Here is a 17,479-nt window from a genome sequence, read left to right as displayed (position 1 = left end):
GCCCATTAAGCGAGACCCGCCCCCTTCCCACCCCCTCTCCTTTGCTTCCCTCTCATTGGTTCAGCCTCTCCGACCGTCGCCCGCCCCCAGCCCGCCCGCAACCCGCCCCCACCGGTTGCGCCAAGTGGAAGGCTCTGCGCACGCGCCGTGGGGTGGGACGCGCTCGGTTGGGAGCTGGAAGCCGAGATGGGTGGGCGCAAAGGGGTCGCGAGGGCCGCCTGCACTTCGCAAGGCGGTTGCGTCCGGCCCTCGAGCACGCAAAGCCGGGGGAAAGGGCGGGAGTGAGGCTGGCCCTGTGGCACGTTCCCCACCCTGGCCCCGCCCCCTCGCGCGCCCGCGCGTCTCGCCCCGCCCTCTAGCCTGCCCGCCCCGCCCCCTCCCCCGCCCGTGCGCCTAGCCCCGCCCATGCACCTAGCCCCGCCCTCTCGCCTGCCCGGCCCGCCCCGCCCCCTCGGCGGCCGCGCTCCCTCTCTAGCTGCCGGCTCGCCGCTCGTCGCCCGCCAGGTTCCCGCGGCCGAGAGCGGGAGAAAGTCCTGCTGGCGGGCGTCCGCGGGGCTGCGCGCGTCCGGCATCCGGGGGCCGCTCCGGCCCGGGCGGCGAGGGGGCCCGGCGGTCCATGCATCCGCCGCCGTCCGCCGCCGCGATGGATTTCAGTCAGAACAGTCTGTTCGGCTACACGGAGGACCTGCAGGAGCTCACCATCATCGAGAGGCCGGTCCGCCGGAGCCTCAAGGTGCGCGCCCCGGGGAGGAGGAGCTGCCCGCTGGGCGCCCGGCCCGGCCCCGACCCCGGCCCGTCCCTGCGGCGCCCCCTCAGCCTCCTCCGCTCGCCGTGTCACCCTAAACCGGCCCTTTCGGGGCCCCGTCTTCGACGCAGCCCGGTTGGTTCTCCCAGCCTGACCCCCAGCCTCGAGGGCCGGGCCCTGGCTCTCTTCTCGGACCCGGGCCGGGCCAGTCCCCGGCTCCCGGACGCCCTCGGCCCCCCTGGCGCCTTCCCCAACCCGCCCCCAGAACGGCAGCCGAGCCCCGTCTTCGGGTCCGCCCGGCGTCGGCCCCGCCGCCCCTCGGCTTATCCGGGGTCCTCTCCCGGCGCCCCTCGGCCCCCTCCTCAGTCCACACCGCCGCCATCCTGGCCCCCACCCGTCGGGAGGCGCCCCAGGTCCCACCCTTCCCCAAGGCATCCCGGCCGCCCTCACCCCATCTTCATGGCCCCCCGACCCTTTGCCTCCGCCCTGAGTCACCCTATGTCCTCCCCCCCCAGCCCGCCACGGCCCTCCTCGGACCTGCCCCCCACCCGTCTTGAGGGAGTCACCCCGCACTGGCGCCCCGCACCCCCAGCGGCTCCCCCACCCGCAGAGTCATCGTCCTCTCAGCTTCGCGGAGGTCCAGCGCTCACAGCCTGCAAACCTGGCCCCGGCCCCCGGCCCCCGGCCCTCCGCAGCGCCCACTCCCACTCCCACTCCCACTCCCACTCCCTCCTTCCTCAACATCTCCAGCCTTTGGTTTCCTTCCAGCTTCAGGTTTTACACCCCCCCCCCCCCCCCAGCTCCAGATTTCGTCTTTTCATTCCCACTCGGCTGCAGTCTTCATCCATCACCCCTTTTAGCATCTCCTGGGGTGGAAAATGCCGGAGAAACAGCCTTGGGATATTAGAGATAAAAAGTGTGTATACATTTTAAATATGCATATGAAATGGATTTCAGCACTCCTCTGACGCCACACGGTGATTCTCAAGCTTCAATCTAAACGCTAGAAGAGTTCAGCAACAACACCACCCCCCCAAACACAAAACCCAAACCCAAACCTCCTCAAGCCAAACCCAACAATTGGAGACAGTGCCCTCAGATGCTGGATTAGTTTTCAGTGAAACTTTTCCCTTCCGCGGCCGCAGTTACCTAGGGCCCCTGGAGGGGGGCGGGGGGGGGGGCGGGGGGCCAAGGCTGATGCACGTTGTGTCCATGGCTTGTATTTTGCGCTTGACAGACCCCAGAAGAAATAGAAAGACTGACGGTTGACGAGGACCTCGGGGACATCGAAAGGGCTGTTTATCTGCTCAGGTACTCCCGGAAGGCCCCGAGACGCCTGCTCTTGCCCCGGGTGGACCACGCTCTCGGAAATGCCCCGCTGCGGTCATGTTCCGATTCACTGCACCGCTGGAGCCCAGTCCTTTGGCATAATTATGTCTTAGCTCTTACTCCCGCCTAGATTAAGACTTAGCTGTGGTCTTACACATTTGCGAACTGAAGTCAAATAAGATACCTGACTTAAAGAAGACTGCTTGGAGGAGGAACAGGACTAATGGTTTGAGTTGAGCTCATTCTTTTTTTATTTTCCAGCTTTAGTGGTTCTCGCATAGCATCCAATAAGTTTAGATGAGACTCAAGAATATCCAGGGATTAATTTAAGTTACTTGTAGAGTGTGAACCTTCTATACTATTTACTATGTAAAAAAAATCTGCAAATATGGTAGTTGTTCATATTACTTTTGCTATGTGAGCTTCATAATAATACTTGAGGGATTTTAAAATTTAATTGCATCTACTCTCATTTAAGTGGCATCTCACAAGCTCTACAGAATTGCTTAAGGCAAATGTTTATTGTAAATATTTACAAGATTTCTCTCAACTATTTTAAAAATTGTGATTTTAGCTTCTTAAAAGCAAATGTGGCCAACATTAATGAACATATCTATACTTAGGGAACAGAAATTTTTCTAAAGTACTTTGTGTACTTTGTCTTAAAATTTTTCTTTAATTAGTGCAATGGGTTTTTTGTTTTTTTCCCCCTTTCAGTAAATTAGTTTTCACTTTAGTTTTTCAGAATCCGATTTTGAAAACTGGTGTTATCTATCTCTGGGATATTTTGTCATCCTTGTTTCCTTAGGTTTGATCTACTTTTCCAGTTTCAGGTGCTGGCAAGTTACTTGTTCTTCTTTCTTGTGTATAGATTATGTTTCTAGTCCCATGTTATTCATCGAAGGATCATATAAAAATAAATCTCTCTCCATGGCACCCATTATAAAAAATATCCTGTAGTCTACTAGTGGCACCTTGGGTTTCTGTTCTTAGTTTAGTCGAAATTTTAGCATGTTTACAATTTAGAGCATCCTCTCCAGTAATTCTATCACTTTAAAATGTTTCTGGATCTTGGACCTTCTGTTGATGTTATTGGTGGTCTTTGGTAGCATGCTGTCATCAACTCTACCTGTTTATTTAAAAGAAAACTTTTATTTATGTAAACATTAACAATATGTGTTTTGGTGTTTACATAGAGAATACTCCAACATTTAACCTATTTTGATATTGTTATATTTGAAGTACATTATTCCATGAACATGAACATGTTCATGAACATGTTAGTACATGAACATGTCCAACATGGCAAGCACTTGTCTTTTCCCACAGTTTTTAAATTTATATCTATTTATTTATTTATTTATTTATTTATTTATTTATTTATTTTTATTGGAGTAGGTAGACAATTGGAAAAAGTTTGGATAAGTTTATTTTTAACATACTGCAGTTCATGATTTGAAATAAGGTCTTACTCCGCCTGAATTCTTTTCTTTGTATAAACGCTGGCTTACAATGAGGAAATGGAGAGTCTTGTTCTACTTACTTGTGACAGCAGATACCTTATTCTAGATATCAGTGACAAGCCTTCTTTTTTAGGATGGCTTATTTGTTTTCTTATTGTTTGTCACTGAACCAGGTCTTCTGAGTTGTCTGTATTTCTCAAGGCCTGAACATAAGTTTCCTCTAGTGCTGGAACTTACAAAGCCCTGATAGAGGCAGCTGGGTCCTCTCATTCTTCAACAGGAGAATTTAAAAAGAGATCTGATACATCTCTCTTAGTTTCTTAGGGCTCATCTACCTTGAAGGAGGTTTGCAAGGTGGCTGAGAAGGCAAACAGTAGTTTGGTTGTGTCTGGCTATCCAGCTGAGTTCTTCCTTTGTATTCTTCACATCTCACCACCTCCTGGGGTTTCACCTTTAGGCCAAGGCAGCTTGAAAGGTTCTTTCATGCCTGGGATTTGGGGGAAGGTTGCCTCTGTTAAAGCCTCATCTGATCTCATGTACTGAGCCTTCTATTTTAAATGTATTTTATTCCTTTAAAAAAATGTTTGTACTCCCCAATCCTGTAGAACCTAATATTGAGTTCTGTTTTTCTCTCTCTGGTTTTCAGGGTTATTTTTGAGTGCTTTTCCTTTTCCTTTGTATTGGATCTTTAGTATCCAGACGTTCTTTTTTGCTCCCTGCTTTTGAATGTCAGATTTATCTTTTTAGCTCCATTATTTTGTATATTAAGGCTATTTTGGAGTATTATATTAAATTAGAATTTAGAGTTAAGTGAGTAAACATCAGTAGGAAATGCTTTACATTAGTAGAGATTCTCATAACACTTAAATTGAATCTAATATTTAAAAAAGCATTATATACAGAGCACTGTCATCCAATGAAAAACAAATCACACTGTTTTTTATCTTACCCTAAAGTGTGGCAGATCAATTATTAATGCTATTTTCACAATTAAGTTTAGAACATTATGGTACTTAAAGATTTGACACAGACAAATTTGCAGTTTTGCATAAATATGATGCTGATATACCCATCTGTGGCATTTAGCACTGAAGCAAAACAACTTTCCTAATAGTCACAGCTTGTGGATTAGTCAAAATCATACTGCAACATCTTTTCCCTGTTCTCTCTCTCCTTTGAGATTTTGGCATATATTTTAGGAATGTACTTAAAACATGTGAATTATTTTGCTAGAGAAGAGTCTTTAAGTGTGTATGCTCTGCTTTCATTAGGTAAATCTTGCATACCAGCTAAATCGCATACTCTTAAACGTAGCATAAGTGACTCCATCTTAGCTGTGTAATGTGGTATCCTATTGAACCCTCATTTTGTTTTAATGGCATAATTGAGATGTAATTAATATACAGTTCACCCATTTGAAGTATAGGGTTCAGTGGTTTTTAGTATATTCAGAATAGTGTAACCATCACCACAATCAATTTTAGCACATTTTCATCACCCAGTAAGAAACCTTGTACCTATTAGCAGTTCCTCTCCACTGCTTCCCAACCTTCCCAGCCTTTGGGAACCACTACTTATTCTGAACCTTTCATGTAAGTTAAATTATACAATATAGAGGCCTGGTGCATGGACTCATGCACTGGTGGGGTCCTTCAGCCTGGCCTGCGGGGATTGGCCAAAACTGGCAGGTCCTGGAGTGTGAGAGGGCACTCTGCAAAGTTGCTGTCGCTCAGCAGCTCCTGCATTGAGTGTCTGCCCCCTGGTACTTAGTGCACATCATAGCCACTGGCCAGTCGGCCAGTCGCTTAGGCTTTTATATATATAGATGTGGCCTTCTGTGATGGACTTATTTTACTTAGCATGTTTTCAAGTTTCTTCCTTTTGTGGCATGTATCAGAACTTTATTTTTTATTGATGATAGTATTATATCATGTGGATAGATCACATTTTGTTTATTCATTCATCAGTTGGTGGATACGTGGGTTGTTTCCTTTCAGTCCTTTGAAGCAGTCAAGCTGGCTTCTTCACTGTTACTTAGACATATTGTTTTCATCCTTACCTCTGCTTTTACCCATCCTGAGACACCCTTTCATTCTACCTACCCAGCATTTTCCATCCCCACGATCCAGATGTAATCTTGCACCTTAGGAAAGGCCTTTCCTGACTGCTGAAACCACCTGGATCCCAGGCTTCTCTGAGTTCCCATATCATTAGTGGCTGCATCCTGAAATTAATTACACTTTGTATTTCTTAACGTGTGTGTGTGTGTGTGTGTGTGTGTGTGTGTGTGTGTGTTTACATACATTTTCCTTATCAGATTGCAGGCTCGTGGAGGACGAGCTATATTTTATGTTGTTGATATTTTGGTTCTTTATTGTACTTTGCTGCAATGTAAATACATACCTCTTAGTAGAATAAAGTGTAGCTGTTTATTTGAAGACTAGAGGCCCAGTGCACGAAATTCGTGCACGGGTGGGGGGTGTCCTCAGCCCAGCCTTCACCCTCTCCAATCTGGGACATCCCTCTGGCAATCTGACACTGCTGGCTCCTAACCTCTTGCCTGCCTGCCTGATAGCCCCCTAACCGCTCCCCTGCCAGCCTGATTGACGCCTAACTGCTCCCCGGCTGGCATGATTGTCCCCAGCTGCCCTCCCCTGCCTGCCCAATCGCCTCCAACTGCCCTCCAACTGCCCTCCCCTGCCGGCCTGATCGCCTCCAACTGCCCTCCCCTGCTGGCCTGATTGCCCCCAACTGCCTTCCCCTGTGGGGCTGAGGGGACTGGGAGACTCCGGCTGGATGAGGCGCGTGGTGTCTGCTGCGCCCCCCAGTGGGGTTGAGGGAACTGGGGGACTCTGGCTGGATGAGGAGGGGCTGAGAGAACTGGGTGCCGCCATCTTGTGGCAGTGGGTGCCGCCATCTTGTGAGGGGGTGACAGTCAATTAGTATATTTCCGCTTTATTGGCTGTGGGCACCACCATCTTGTGAGGGTGTGATGGTCAATTATCATATTCCCTCTTTATTAGGTAGGATAACCAAAATGTCAGGTGGGTTAAGCCACTTCTGATTTTTTGGTATCATATGCAATAGAATCAGGCAGGTTGTACCATGTACTATCTGTGTGACTATGGCCAAGTTATCATGATTGTTAAGCCCTTGCTTTCTCATCTGTAAATGGAAATAGTAATTTCTGTTCCCTCCGGTTGTTGCACTACGTTTAGAGCCCCTGCCACAGAACAGGTACCTAGTTAACGTTCATTCCCTCTATCACCTTTCCTTGCTACTTAGATGCTCAAGGGAAAGGTCAAACTTTAAAAGAGGATAACAGTATTAATTTTACCTTCCAATAATTTAATAAAGTAACAGACAAGTGAAGTATACCAGCTGAAGTTTATGGTAAATATCTAACTTTCTTTGCTAGTAGTATTTTATCAGAAATCAGAATCGTCACAAATTATAATTAAGCATTTTAAACTGAGTTATAATTAAGGTCAGCTTGTATTACAGATTTATAGTTTTTTTTGTTTTTTACCAAAAGACCTTAAGCAATATTTGCTGTTTACATTATGCATTAAATATGTTGATTGGTTAATGTATCTACCAAATCTAACATTGATGTTGCTTACTTTTACAGTCATATGTCACTTTTAAACTATTTTTCACTTTGCACTGTTAATTTTATTTTTTATTTAATTTAATTTTTTAATTTTTTAAATACATTTTTATTGATTTCAGAGAGGAAGGCAGAGGGAGAGAGATAGAAACATCAATGATGAGAGAGAATCATTGATGGGCTGCCTTCTGCATGCCCCCTACTGGGGATCCAGCCTGCAACCTGGGCATGTGCCCTTGACTGGAATCAAACCTGAGACCCTTCAGTCCATAGGCTGACGCTCTATCCACTGAGCCAAACAAGCTAAAATCCCCTGCCCTGTTAATTTTAAAACATTTTGCACTTTACCTTCCAGGGACAGACAGGATAAAAGTGCATCTTCAGAACTTTTTCCTTTTTCTTTCTCTTTTCTCTCTCTCTCTCTCTCTCTCTCTCTCTTTTTTTTGTTAATCCTCACCAGAGGATATTTTTCCATTGATTTTTAGAGAGAGTGGAAGGGAGGAGGAGAGAGACAGAAAGAGAGAGAAACATTGATGTGAGAGAGACACTTTGGTTGCCTCCCGCACGGGACCCAACCAGAGCGGGGATAGCGCCTGCAACAGAGGTATGTGCTCATGACTGGAATCAACCCAGGATCCTTTAGTCCTCAGGCCAACACTCTAACTACTGACCCAAACCAGCTAGGGCTCTCTTCCCATAAAAAAAAAAAAAAAATAAAATAAAATAAAATAAAATAAAATAAAATAAAATAAAAAAATTAAAATATGCCCCCTAGTGATACCACAGAGTGGGAGTTCTGCAGCCAAATCTGGAAATAAAAGTTAAGATGCTGACTGTATCAAGTGGTAAAAATCATAACTTTCTTAGAATTAGGGTCACATAAAGGGTATTCAACCATTAAATCAATGGGAGGCATGAAGAAGGTGTTCGGACTTAGTTTTTCACAGTCACCACTTTCGGCTTTATCCTTTGGTATGTGGTAATCATGTCAGAAATAAAGGCAAATCTGTCATATAATGTGATTTCTCTCTTTTTTTAATTTATATAGTGTAATTTTCCATCCAAATCAGAGATATTAATAATGAGAAATATTTGTAACTCAACTAATAGTTACTTTAGGATAAATCATCAATGTATTGAGTACTTATTATTTGTTATGCATCTCCCAGGAAAATGAATGGCATTATACCAGTAGATGCTTATGTCCAAGGAAGTACTTGTTTAAGGAAACAAATGTCTTTCTCTTAAATTTCAGTCGAGTAGAAGTCATCCCCAATTGAAGTGTGTTGGCACTGAGAAGGCAGTGTGCTGTGTGAGGAGTACTGGACATTAAGACACTTTCAGATTGATTCCTGAGGCCCGAGGTGTGCTCATTTACTGATGGAGAGACCTTGGTTTCTTCTTTTCTCTGAGTTCAAGCCTCCTAATCTAAACTGGGAATAATAGCACTTACATTATAGGATTGTTAGGAAGGCTAGAGGCAATGTATGGGGAGGGCACAATGCTTGGAGCAGAGTTGTGTTCAGTAAAGGGTAATTGTTACCGGTTTTCTAAATCTTCTACTTGCAATTCAGAACACATTTTACTTGGGATGTATAGAAAAATTTCCATCAAGAAACTTCATGTAGTTATAAAGTTTTCTCTCCAGATGGTGCCCCTTTGCAGTTACTCCTCCATCTTGATCCAAGGCAATTAATATGATTTGCTTTTTGTCATTATAGATTGGTTTTTCCAGTTCTAGAATGTAGATATATGTGTTCGTATCTCTTGGATAAATGCCTAAGAATAGAATGCTAGGTCATATGGTGAGTGTATATGTGTGTGTATATATATATACATATATTTATTGTTTTTTACAGTTTTATTTCGGTATAATTGATACCCAATACACTGCACATATTTAAACTGTACAATTTGATGAATTTTGACATATGTATATACCCATAAAGCCATCATAACAATTAAGATAATGAACATATACATCACCCCCAAAAGTAACTATGTGTCCTTTTAGAATATTCTCTCCCCTTTTTCTGATCATTTCCCTCACTTCAGGCAACCACTGACTTGCTTTCTGTCACTATAGATTATTTACAATTTCTAGAATATTATAGAAGTGAACCATACAATAGTTCCTCTTTTGTCTTGCTTTTATTTTTCTAAACAATTATTTTTTATTTTTATTTTTATTTCAGAGAGGAAGGGACAGGGAGAGAGAGATGGAGACATCAGTGATGACAGAGAATCATTGATTGCCTCCTGCACGCCCCCTACTGGAGAATCGAGCCCGCAACCCTGGCCTTGACCGGAATCAAACCTGGGACTCTTCAGTCCGCAGGCCAACACTCTATCCACTAAGCCAAACCAGCCAGGGTTGTCTGGCTTCGTTACTCAATGTAATTATTTTGAAGTTCATTCATGATGCTGCATGTATCAATAATTTATTGCTTTTATTGTTGATAATTATTCCATTTTAAGGATATGATATGCTTTGCATATTCATTGATCATTTAATAGACATTTGGATAATTTCCAGTTTTTGGCTATTACAGACTATAAACATTCATGCATAAATCTTTGTGTGGACATGTGCTTTCCATCCCTCTCTGGTAAACATCAAGGAGTGGAATGTCTGGGTCATATAGTAAGTATATGTTTATATTTTTAAGGAACTGCTAAATTGTTTCCTAATTGATTGTACAGTTTTACATTTTCACCAGCCGTTTGTGAGAGACAGTTGCTCCATATACTCGCTGATACTTGGTATGATCAGTCTTTTTAAGCTATTCTAGTGGTATTTCTAGTGGTCTAGTGTACTGGTGTTTCATTGTATTTGTAACTGAACTTTCCAGATGACCAATGGATGTTGAGCATCTTTACGTGTGTTTATGAGCCAGCCATATAGCTCTTTTGGTGAAATAGTTTGCCCATTTGTTGGATATTGGCTTTGCGAATATTTTCTCCTAGTCTGTGGCTTGCCTTTTATTTTGACAAGACCGTATTTTAAAGAGCAAAGGGTTTTTTTGCTTTGCTGTAGTCAAATTTTGGTGAGGTCTAATTTATTGTATTTTTTTCTTTATAGTTAGTATGTTCTTTGTTATATTTAAGAATTTTTTTGCCAAAACCTGTTTTTTGTCCCTGTTTTCTTTTAGAAGTTTTAAGTCTTAGCTCTAAATTTTAGGTCTGTAATTCATTTCCAGTTAAATTTTGTGTATAGTGTAAGGCAGTGGTCAGCAAACTCATTAGTCAACAGAGCCAAATATCAACAGTACAACGATTGAAATTTCTTTTGAGAGCCAAATTTTTTAAACTTAAACTATATAGGTAGGTACATTGTTATTAACTTAATTAGGGTCCTCCTAAGCTGGCCTTTGCTAAAAACGTCCTCAGTCTGATTGAGGTACGTTCGCTGAGGTCGACCCCTTCCAACTCTCCCATCCACACTCGTCTTGTATACTTGTTTTGTCTATCTCCTTTCGTTCATCCTCTCTATATGTCCAAACCATCTCAACATACCTTTCTTAATCCTCGACACTACATCTTCTTTCACTGCACAACGTTCCCTAAAATTAACTTAATAAACTTTACTTAAAGTTTTAAGTCTTAGTTAAACCAGTGGTAGGCAAACTGCAGCTCGCGAGCCACATGCAGCTCTTTGGCCCCTTGAGTGTGGCTCTTCCACAAAATACCGACTTCTGCGCATGAGCCACAAGTTTCAATCGCATTGTACATGCGCGCCCGCACGTGGTATTTTGTGGAAGAGCCACACTCAAGGGGCCAAAGAGCCGCATGTGGCTCACTAGCTGCAGTTTTCCAACCACTGGTATAAGGTAAGGGTTGAGGTCCACCCCTCGACCCCCAATATGGCTATATTGTGCAATAGAACTTTGCTATTGTAAAAACCAGGGGACCTGGCATCTGTCTCTGGGATTACATTCAAGTCACTTAAGTATTTCAGGCACTGTTTCCTTCTCTTCCCTCCATCCTATGTAATAAAAGGGTAATATGCAAATTGACCCTAACGGCAGAACAACCAGACTGCTCGACCAGTCACTATGAGATGCACTGACCACCTCTTGATCCCTTTCTCGGACCAGCAGGCTCCAATTGCCTGATGGCGAACAAGGAACTGGGGGTGGGTGGCGGGGGACACGGGTGGTGCCAGACCAAGGCCCCTACCCCGCCGGTCGCCCCACACACAGAGGGCGACCCGTGGCGGGGGTGGGGCTGGCAAGCAGGTGGGAATGGCTGACCTCTCAGTTCTTCCCCCCAGCCAGCAGGCTCCGATTGCCTGATGGCGAATGAGGAACCGGGGGTGGGTGGTGGCAGGGGGGCAGGGCCAGCTGCGGGCAGCTGGGGAAGATGGCCCTGATCGCAGGCCAGGCCTAGGAACCATACCCACGCAGGAATTTCGTGTGCCGGGCCTCTAGTATGACATAATGGGTTGGGCCCAATAGAAATTAAGTTTCCATGTTGCTTTAGCAGGCTATTCTCAATTCTAAGAAAAGAAAAGATGTTGAACCCCAGTTTCTTATTTCATCCACTAAGGAGGTGCTAGTAGACATCCCTGAACAGCAGAAACTCCTTGGATAGTGAAGAGTTTCAGATTTATTGATCTAGTCAAAGAACCAGCTTTTGGCTTCATTATATTTCTCTAATGATTTTTGTTTTAACATGTATTATTTTCTTTCTTCTGCTTACCTTGCATTTAATTTTCTTTTCTCTAGTTTTTTAATGTAGAAGCTTAGGTTATTGATTTTAGATCTTTCTTCTCTTCTAATTTATACATTATAATGCTGTAAATTTCCCTCTAGGTGCTGCTTTAGCTGCATCTCACAAATTTTGACATGTTAAACCTTCATTATCATTTAATTGAAAAACATTTAAAAATTTATCTAGAGACTTCTTTGACTTATGAGTCATTTAGAAATGTTTTAATTTCCAAATATTTGGGAATTTTCCAGATTTTTGTTACTGATCCTTAGTTCCATTAAGGTTTGAGAATGTGCTTTGCCTGATTTCTGTGACTTCCTCCTTCTTCCTTATTGCAGCTCTGATTTCATTTCTTACTATTACCTTCTTCTCTTGGTGTATATTCCAGCCATCCTTGCCGTTCATTAAGCATACCAAGTACACATCTATCTCAGGGCTTATAAACGTATTGTTCCTTCTGCTTTTAATGTTTCCTCAGATACTTACATTGCTAGCTCTGTTATTTCTTTCAGATCTTTACTCAGTGTGGGTTGCCTGCTTATCTCTCATAAAAGGGCACCACCATCTACTTAATGTCACAGCTTAACAACCTGGGAGTATCCTCAATTTTTCCTGTTCCTCATATCTCTGATATTTAAACACATTGTGTCCTTCTTTTACAAAATAGAATAATTCACAGGGTTTCTCTAAGTTTTCTGATGTAAACATTAAAAACCCCCACACTTGTTTAGTCAAAATGGTTTTCAAATTTTTGATTGGCAGAAACCTGCTGGAGGGTTAACATTCTGGTGTTTTCACTGGAAAACACTAATTTCTTTTGGTTCACTAGTGGGCAAGTAGATGTGCCTCCTTATTTTTCTTCAGGTAAATATTTCTTACTTTTCTAAGATAGCACATATTTTATTTTTTCAGCTCTAGTCTATTATTAAGGAACATATATTATAACCAGTCTGTAGACTAATTTCATATTCTTATTAGTCAGTGAGAGCTATATAACATGTTTCTTAAAAAAAAATTGTTGCTAAGAAACATGGAGCACAGCCACTAAAAGCTGTGTGACCGTGGTAACATCATTCAGCTTCTCTGTATTGTCCGTGAAGTGAGAGAGATGTACTAGTCATGCTGTTAGGATTCTTCCTTGCACCCGTGACTCTAAACTTAACTCCCTACTCACCCCAGTTATCAACTTGACTCAGGTGGTTAGTGCGTGCATTCATTTCTTGATGCCTTCAAAAAGATTTACTTATCTCTAGTTAAAAACCCCCACAAAAACACTCAGGGTATACTAGTCAGCTGTGGTTCTTTTGACTAGTATTTTCTAAAAAAATATTAATGTTCAATATTTTGCATGATAAACATGTTCTTTTTGGCTTGTGTAGGTAATTAGTGTATAAATAAGAATAGAATGGTTTGTTATTCTTCATGATTCCCACATAAATAAATAGCACATGGACCTAGTCTTATGGACAACATGTTAAAATATTTGTATAAGCCCTAGCTGGTTTGGCTCAGTTGATAGAGCGTTGGCCTGCAGACAGAAGGGTCCCAGGTTCGATTCCGGTCAAGGGCACATGCCTGGGTTGTGGACTCAATCCCTAGTAGGGGGCGTGCAGGAGACAGCCAATCAATGGTTCTCTCTCATCATTGATGTTTCTCTTTCCTCTCCCTTCCTCTCTGAAATCAATAAAATAAAAAAAGAGTTACTTAAAAAAATACATATACATCTTACCTAAATTTTCATATAATATATATAATTATATGCTCATATGAGTTAATTTACACTAGTTACTTATGTATCAATATTTACTCATTGAATTATATACGGTACAATTAAGCATTATTTTTCCTCAGACTATTTTGTTTTTCAAGACAACTAGAAGATTGGTAATTCATATATTACAAAAGGAAATGATATAGATGTCTAAAATAGTTCTTGTATTATAAGGAACATCATGGAGAAACTTGACTTCATTTCTTTCTCTTAATGAAGAAAATATATGTTTGAACTTATTTTAAATTAATTGTTATTTAGGAAGCCATGAGCCATTTTATAGGATCAATAGGTTCTTTTTTATTGTTTTGTGTTTTTTTAAATTAGATTTTTGCTTTGTGAGGATAGTGTCCTAACTCTGACAAGAACTAGCTGGTTGACCTTGAGCAACTTCCATAATCTCTAGATGTTGGTTTCTTCATTGCCACAATGTGAGGAGGTGAATTATATTTCTAAGGCCCTCTTTAACTCCAACATTCCATTATAGCTTATCCTTAGCATTAGAGAAAAGGAATCAACATTTCACACAGCTTTTACAAGATTGATTTTTGCTTGACTGATGAACATTTAGATTTTATAATTGATTTGTTTGTATTATATTTCTTCTGATTCAGTGACTCAGTTACAATATCAGTCATGAACAGTGAGGAGCCACTGTACCTTGTTAGGGACTCTGCTTCTGAGTCAGATTTTCCACTCCTAGATGTCAGTGTTGTCTCCGTGGCTTAATTTCCACGTCTGCAGCTGGAGCTGTGGGCTTTTCTCCCCACCTCTGGGCCAGGACTGCTTCTGGGTGGTGTCAGCATGATGCCTCTCTCAGCATGTCTCACTGGCTCTTCAAACTTAGTGTGCCTGAAATGGAATTCATAATTTTAAATCTAAATATGTCTTCACTTGTTATTGAAGCCTGAATATCCTTTAATTAATTAATTTTTTAATCCTCACTTGAGGATATTCCGAGAGAGAGAGAGAGAGAGAGAGAGAGAGAGAGAGAGAGAGAGAGAGAGAGAGAGAAACATTGAAATGAGGGAGAAACATAGGTGGGTTGCCTTCTGTACTTTCCCCTAATGGGGATGGAACCTGAAACCCAGGCATGTGCCCTGACTGGGAATGCGACTAGCACCCGTCAGTGCACAGGGCGACTCTCCCACCAACGGAGCCGCTGTGGCTGGGCCTGACCACCCTTTTAAATGACACTGGAGGGAAGGCTGGGAACACTTTTATACTGTTCTTTCTTCTTTCAGAACTTATTTTTGTATCAAGTCCTATTGATTTTATTTCTGCAAAGAGCCACTTCTTCCTTTCTGTTCTAATTCAGATACACAGAAACAGAGTGCTTTCTCTCTATTATTTTCTTCCTACTTTCAGAGCACAGTGACTGGCAATTCGTAAGAGTTCAGTTATCCTTTGTGAAATGATTGAATAAATCCCATCTAGCATGGGATGCTTGAACACACTGTTCCTTCTACACTTTGTTCTCACTGATCCTACTGATTTTTCAGATCTCAACTCTTCAGAGAAGCCCTCCCTTCACCTCCAAAGTAGGTGATGTTCTTGATAGTGCTATGTACTATTCCTTTATAGGTATTTGCACACTTAGGATGATGTAATAAACCTTAATTTTTTTTTAATTTTAGAGAGATAGGAAGGGAGAGAGAGAGAGAGAGAGAGAGAGGGAGAGAGAGAGAGAGAGAGAGATTTGGTGTTCCACTTATTTATGCATTCATTGGTTGATTCTTGTATGTGCCATGACCAGGGATCAAACCAACAACCTTGGCTCATCGGGAAGATACTCTAAGTTACCTGGCCAGGGCCTTAGTTGATTTTTGTTGTTCAATATGTGTCTCTTCTGACGTGAAACCCTCCTAGGGTAAGGTCATGTCTATATGTACCACCATATCCCTGCTCAGGGCTTAGTTCAGTGCCCAATATGTAATTTCTTGTCTGACAAATTCTATGGCGAGGCATAAAGCATTATTAGATTGTATTGGAGAGTCCAGAACCAGTGCCTGACAAACAGCAGGTCCTGAATATATACTCCCTGAATTATTGAACATCTCAGCCCACCTGTCCTCTATAGCTTAATGACTTGGGTCTCATCCACTTCCTATCATAGCTATTTATCATCCTTTCTTCCTGCGGGTTCCAGGGACTTGGCCTCATTTTATCTCTTTTATGCAGCTGCCAGTTACTTATTCTATTCCCTCTCCTGGCTCCTCGCTTGCTGGGTTAGCTGCTATGCAACCCAGTCTTCTTAGCTAACCCTTTCCCTTGCTATGTTCTATATTTATATATTTTTTAAAAGTATTTTTAAAATGATGTTTTCTGACACTTGTTAATGGGGAAATAGAAAGTCCAATTAAAAAAAATAATGGGAGAGGTAACAATGTTTCCAGAAACCTTTTAAATTTGTATAGTTATTCCTGAACTCATAATTTACATGCCTTTCAATATTCTTACTATAGGTCATATATTTAGGGCAGGCCTTAGTAATATTTCCTTTTACTCTGCAAAATACTGTAGGACAATGATTTTCAAAATTTTTTCCCCCCATGACTCACAGTAAGGAATACATTTTAAATTGTGACCTAAATATAAACACACGTGGTTGTGAATATATGCTAATAATGTATAATTGATACTAAGTATTAATAATGATCCTCCTATGTATAATAAATTAAAAACATGGAAGTTAACAAATGTAATCTTAATATTGAAATAGAATATGGAAAAATTCCAAATTAAAAAAAAATAAGGGAAGATTTACTGATTCAACAGGTGTGTCTGCCCCTTAACAAGTTCATTCCACTCCAGAAGAAGCAAGGATAATGTTCACCATGTACACTGTTGTGAGATTTGCTGTGGAGTGTGAGGGAGGAAGGAAAGGGTAATGTAATTCTAAGTTGTGTACCTGGAGAATCAGATGGCTGTTTCTATCTCTGTTGGTAAAAAGAGGGGGCGGGGAATGAGCTCAGTTCTTGATATAGGAAATTGAAGAGCCATTCAAAGGGAAACGCCCTTTGTATAGCTGGTGACACTGCTTTAGTGAAGAGCGGTGTTTGCCTCTTCTCAATGAACATGACATTGGGAGAGTAAAAGATATGTAGTGGAAGTTATTCGTAAAGGAATTTATTTTAACGTGAATATTACTAAGTAATTTATGTGCAAATTTTTCTCTTAGAAAAATTATCAACGTAAAGACATTTTTAGGCTGACAGCTCAGCCACTTCTTATGATAGGACTATGATCCTCGGTGGTACGGTGGTGCTCGGTCATGAATTTAGAAATCACAGGCTGGAATCCTGTCTCTCATCGTTAGTAGTTGAATGACTTCGGGTAAATCACTTTCTTTTTCTGGATAGAAATATATTGTATATGTATATTATCAAGATGAATTTGAAAATGTGTATGAAGTGCCTTGTTTGGCACAGAGTGACACTTAAATCTTAATGTTTTTTTATTCTTTCTTTGGTGCTATGAAACAATATATTTTGTTACTCTCTGATTCTAAGTATGATGACTACAAGCAGAGTTGAATGGTTCTCTAACTGTAAACATTTGAGGTGATATTTTGAAGATTTAACATTAGTAAGGATTTGTCTAGGGCGGGAGGATAAAATGGACACATATGTAATACCCTTTGTAATACTTTAAGCAATAAAAAAATTAAAAAAAAACATTAGTAAGGATTTAATTTTGTAGTAATGAAAATGTGCCACATTTGAAAAATTACATTATTGATTGATATCAGTATCCTCTGCTTTATATTCTTGAGTCATCTTTGTCTTAAAAGAAAGTTTTGTCTTTCTTGGAAGTTTAATTCTCTAAGCTAATCACTTAATTTTGTT

At 41.7% G+C, this 17,479-nt stretch overlaps 1 protein-coding gene across 7 annotated transcripts in view; it reads left to right on the top strand.

The window, feature by feature from the left end:
• The first annotated feature begins 456 nt into the window (after positions 1-456).
• PPP4R4 (protein phosphatase 4 regulatory subunit 4) overlaps positions 457-17,479 on the top strand; it is a 92,550-nt gene continuing 75,527 nt past the window's right edge. For 6 of the 7 annotated variants that reach the window (XM_059686002.1, XM_059685994.1, XM_059685998.1 and 3 more), the window contains exons 1-2: positions 457-733; positions 1,983-2,056. In XM_059686002.1, the coding sequence (XP_059541985.1) occupies positions 617-733; positions 1,983-2,056 (191 nt within the window). In that variant the 5' untranslated portion in view covers positions 457-616. The remainder of the gene's footprint in view (positions 734-1,982; positions 2,057-17,479) is intronic. The other variant, XM_059686005.1, reaches the window with a different exon arrangement.

The sequence above is a fragment of the Myotis daubentonii genome, chromosome 1 (assembly GCF_963259705.1).
Source record: "Myotis daubentonii chromosome 1, mMyoDau2.1, whole genome shotgun sequence".
Taxonomy (NCBI): domain Eukaryota; kingdom Metazoa; phylum Chordata; class Mammalia; order Chiroptera; family Vespertilionidae; genus Myotis; species Myotis daubentonii.
Note: the sequence above shows the minus strand (reverse complement) of the source record. Positions and strands in the feature narration are given on the sequence as shown.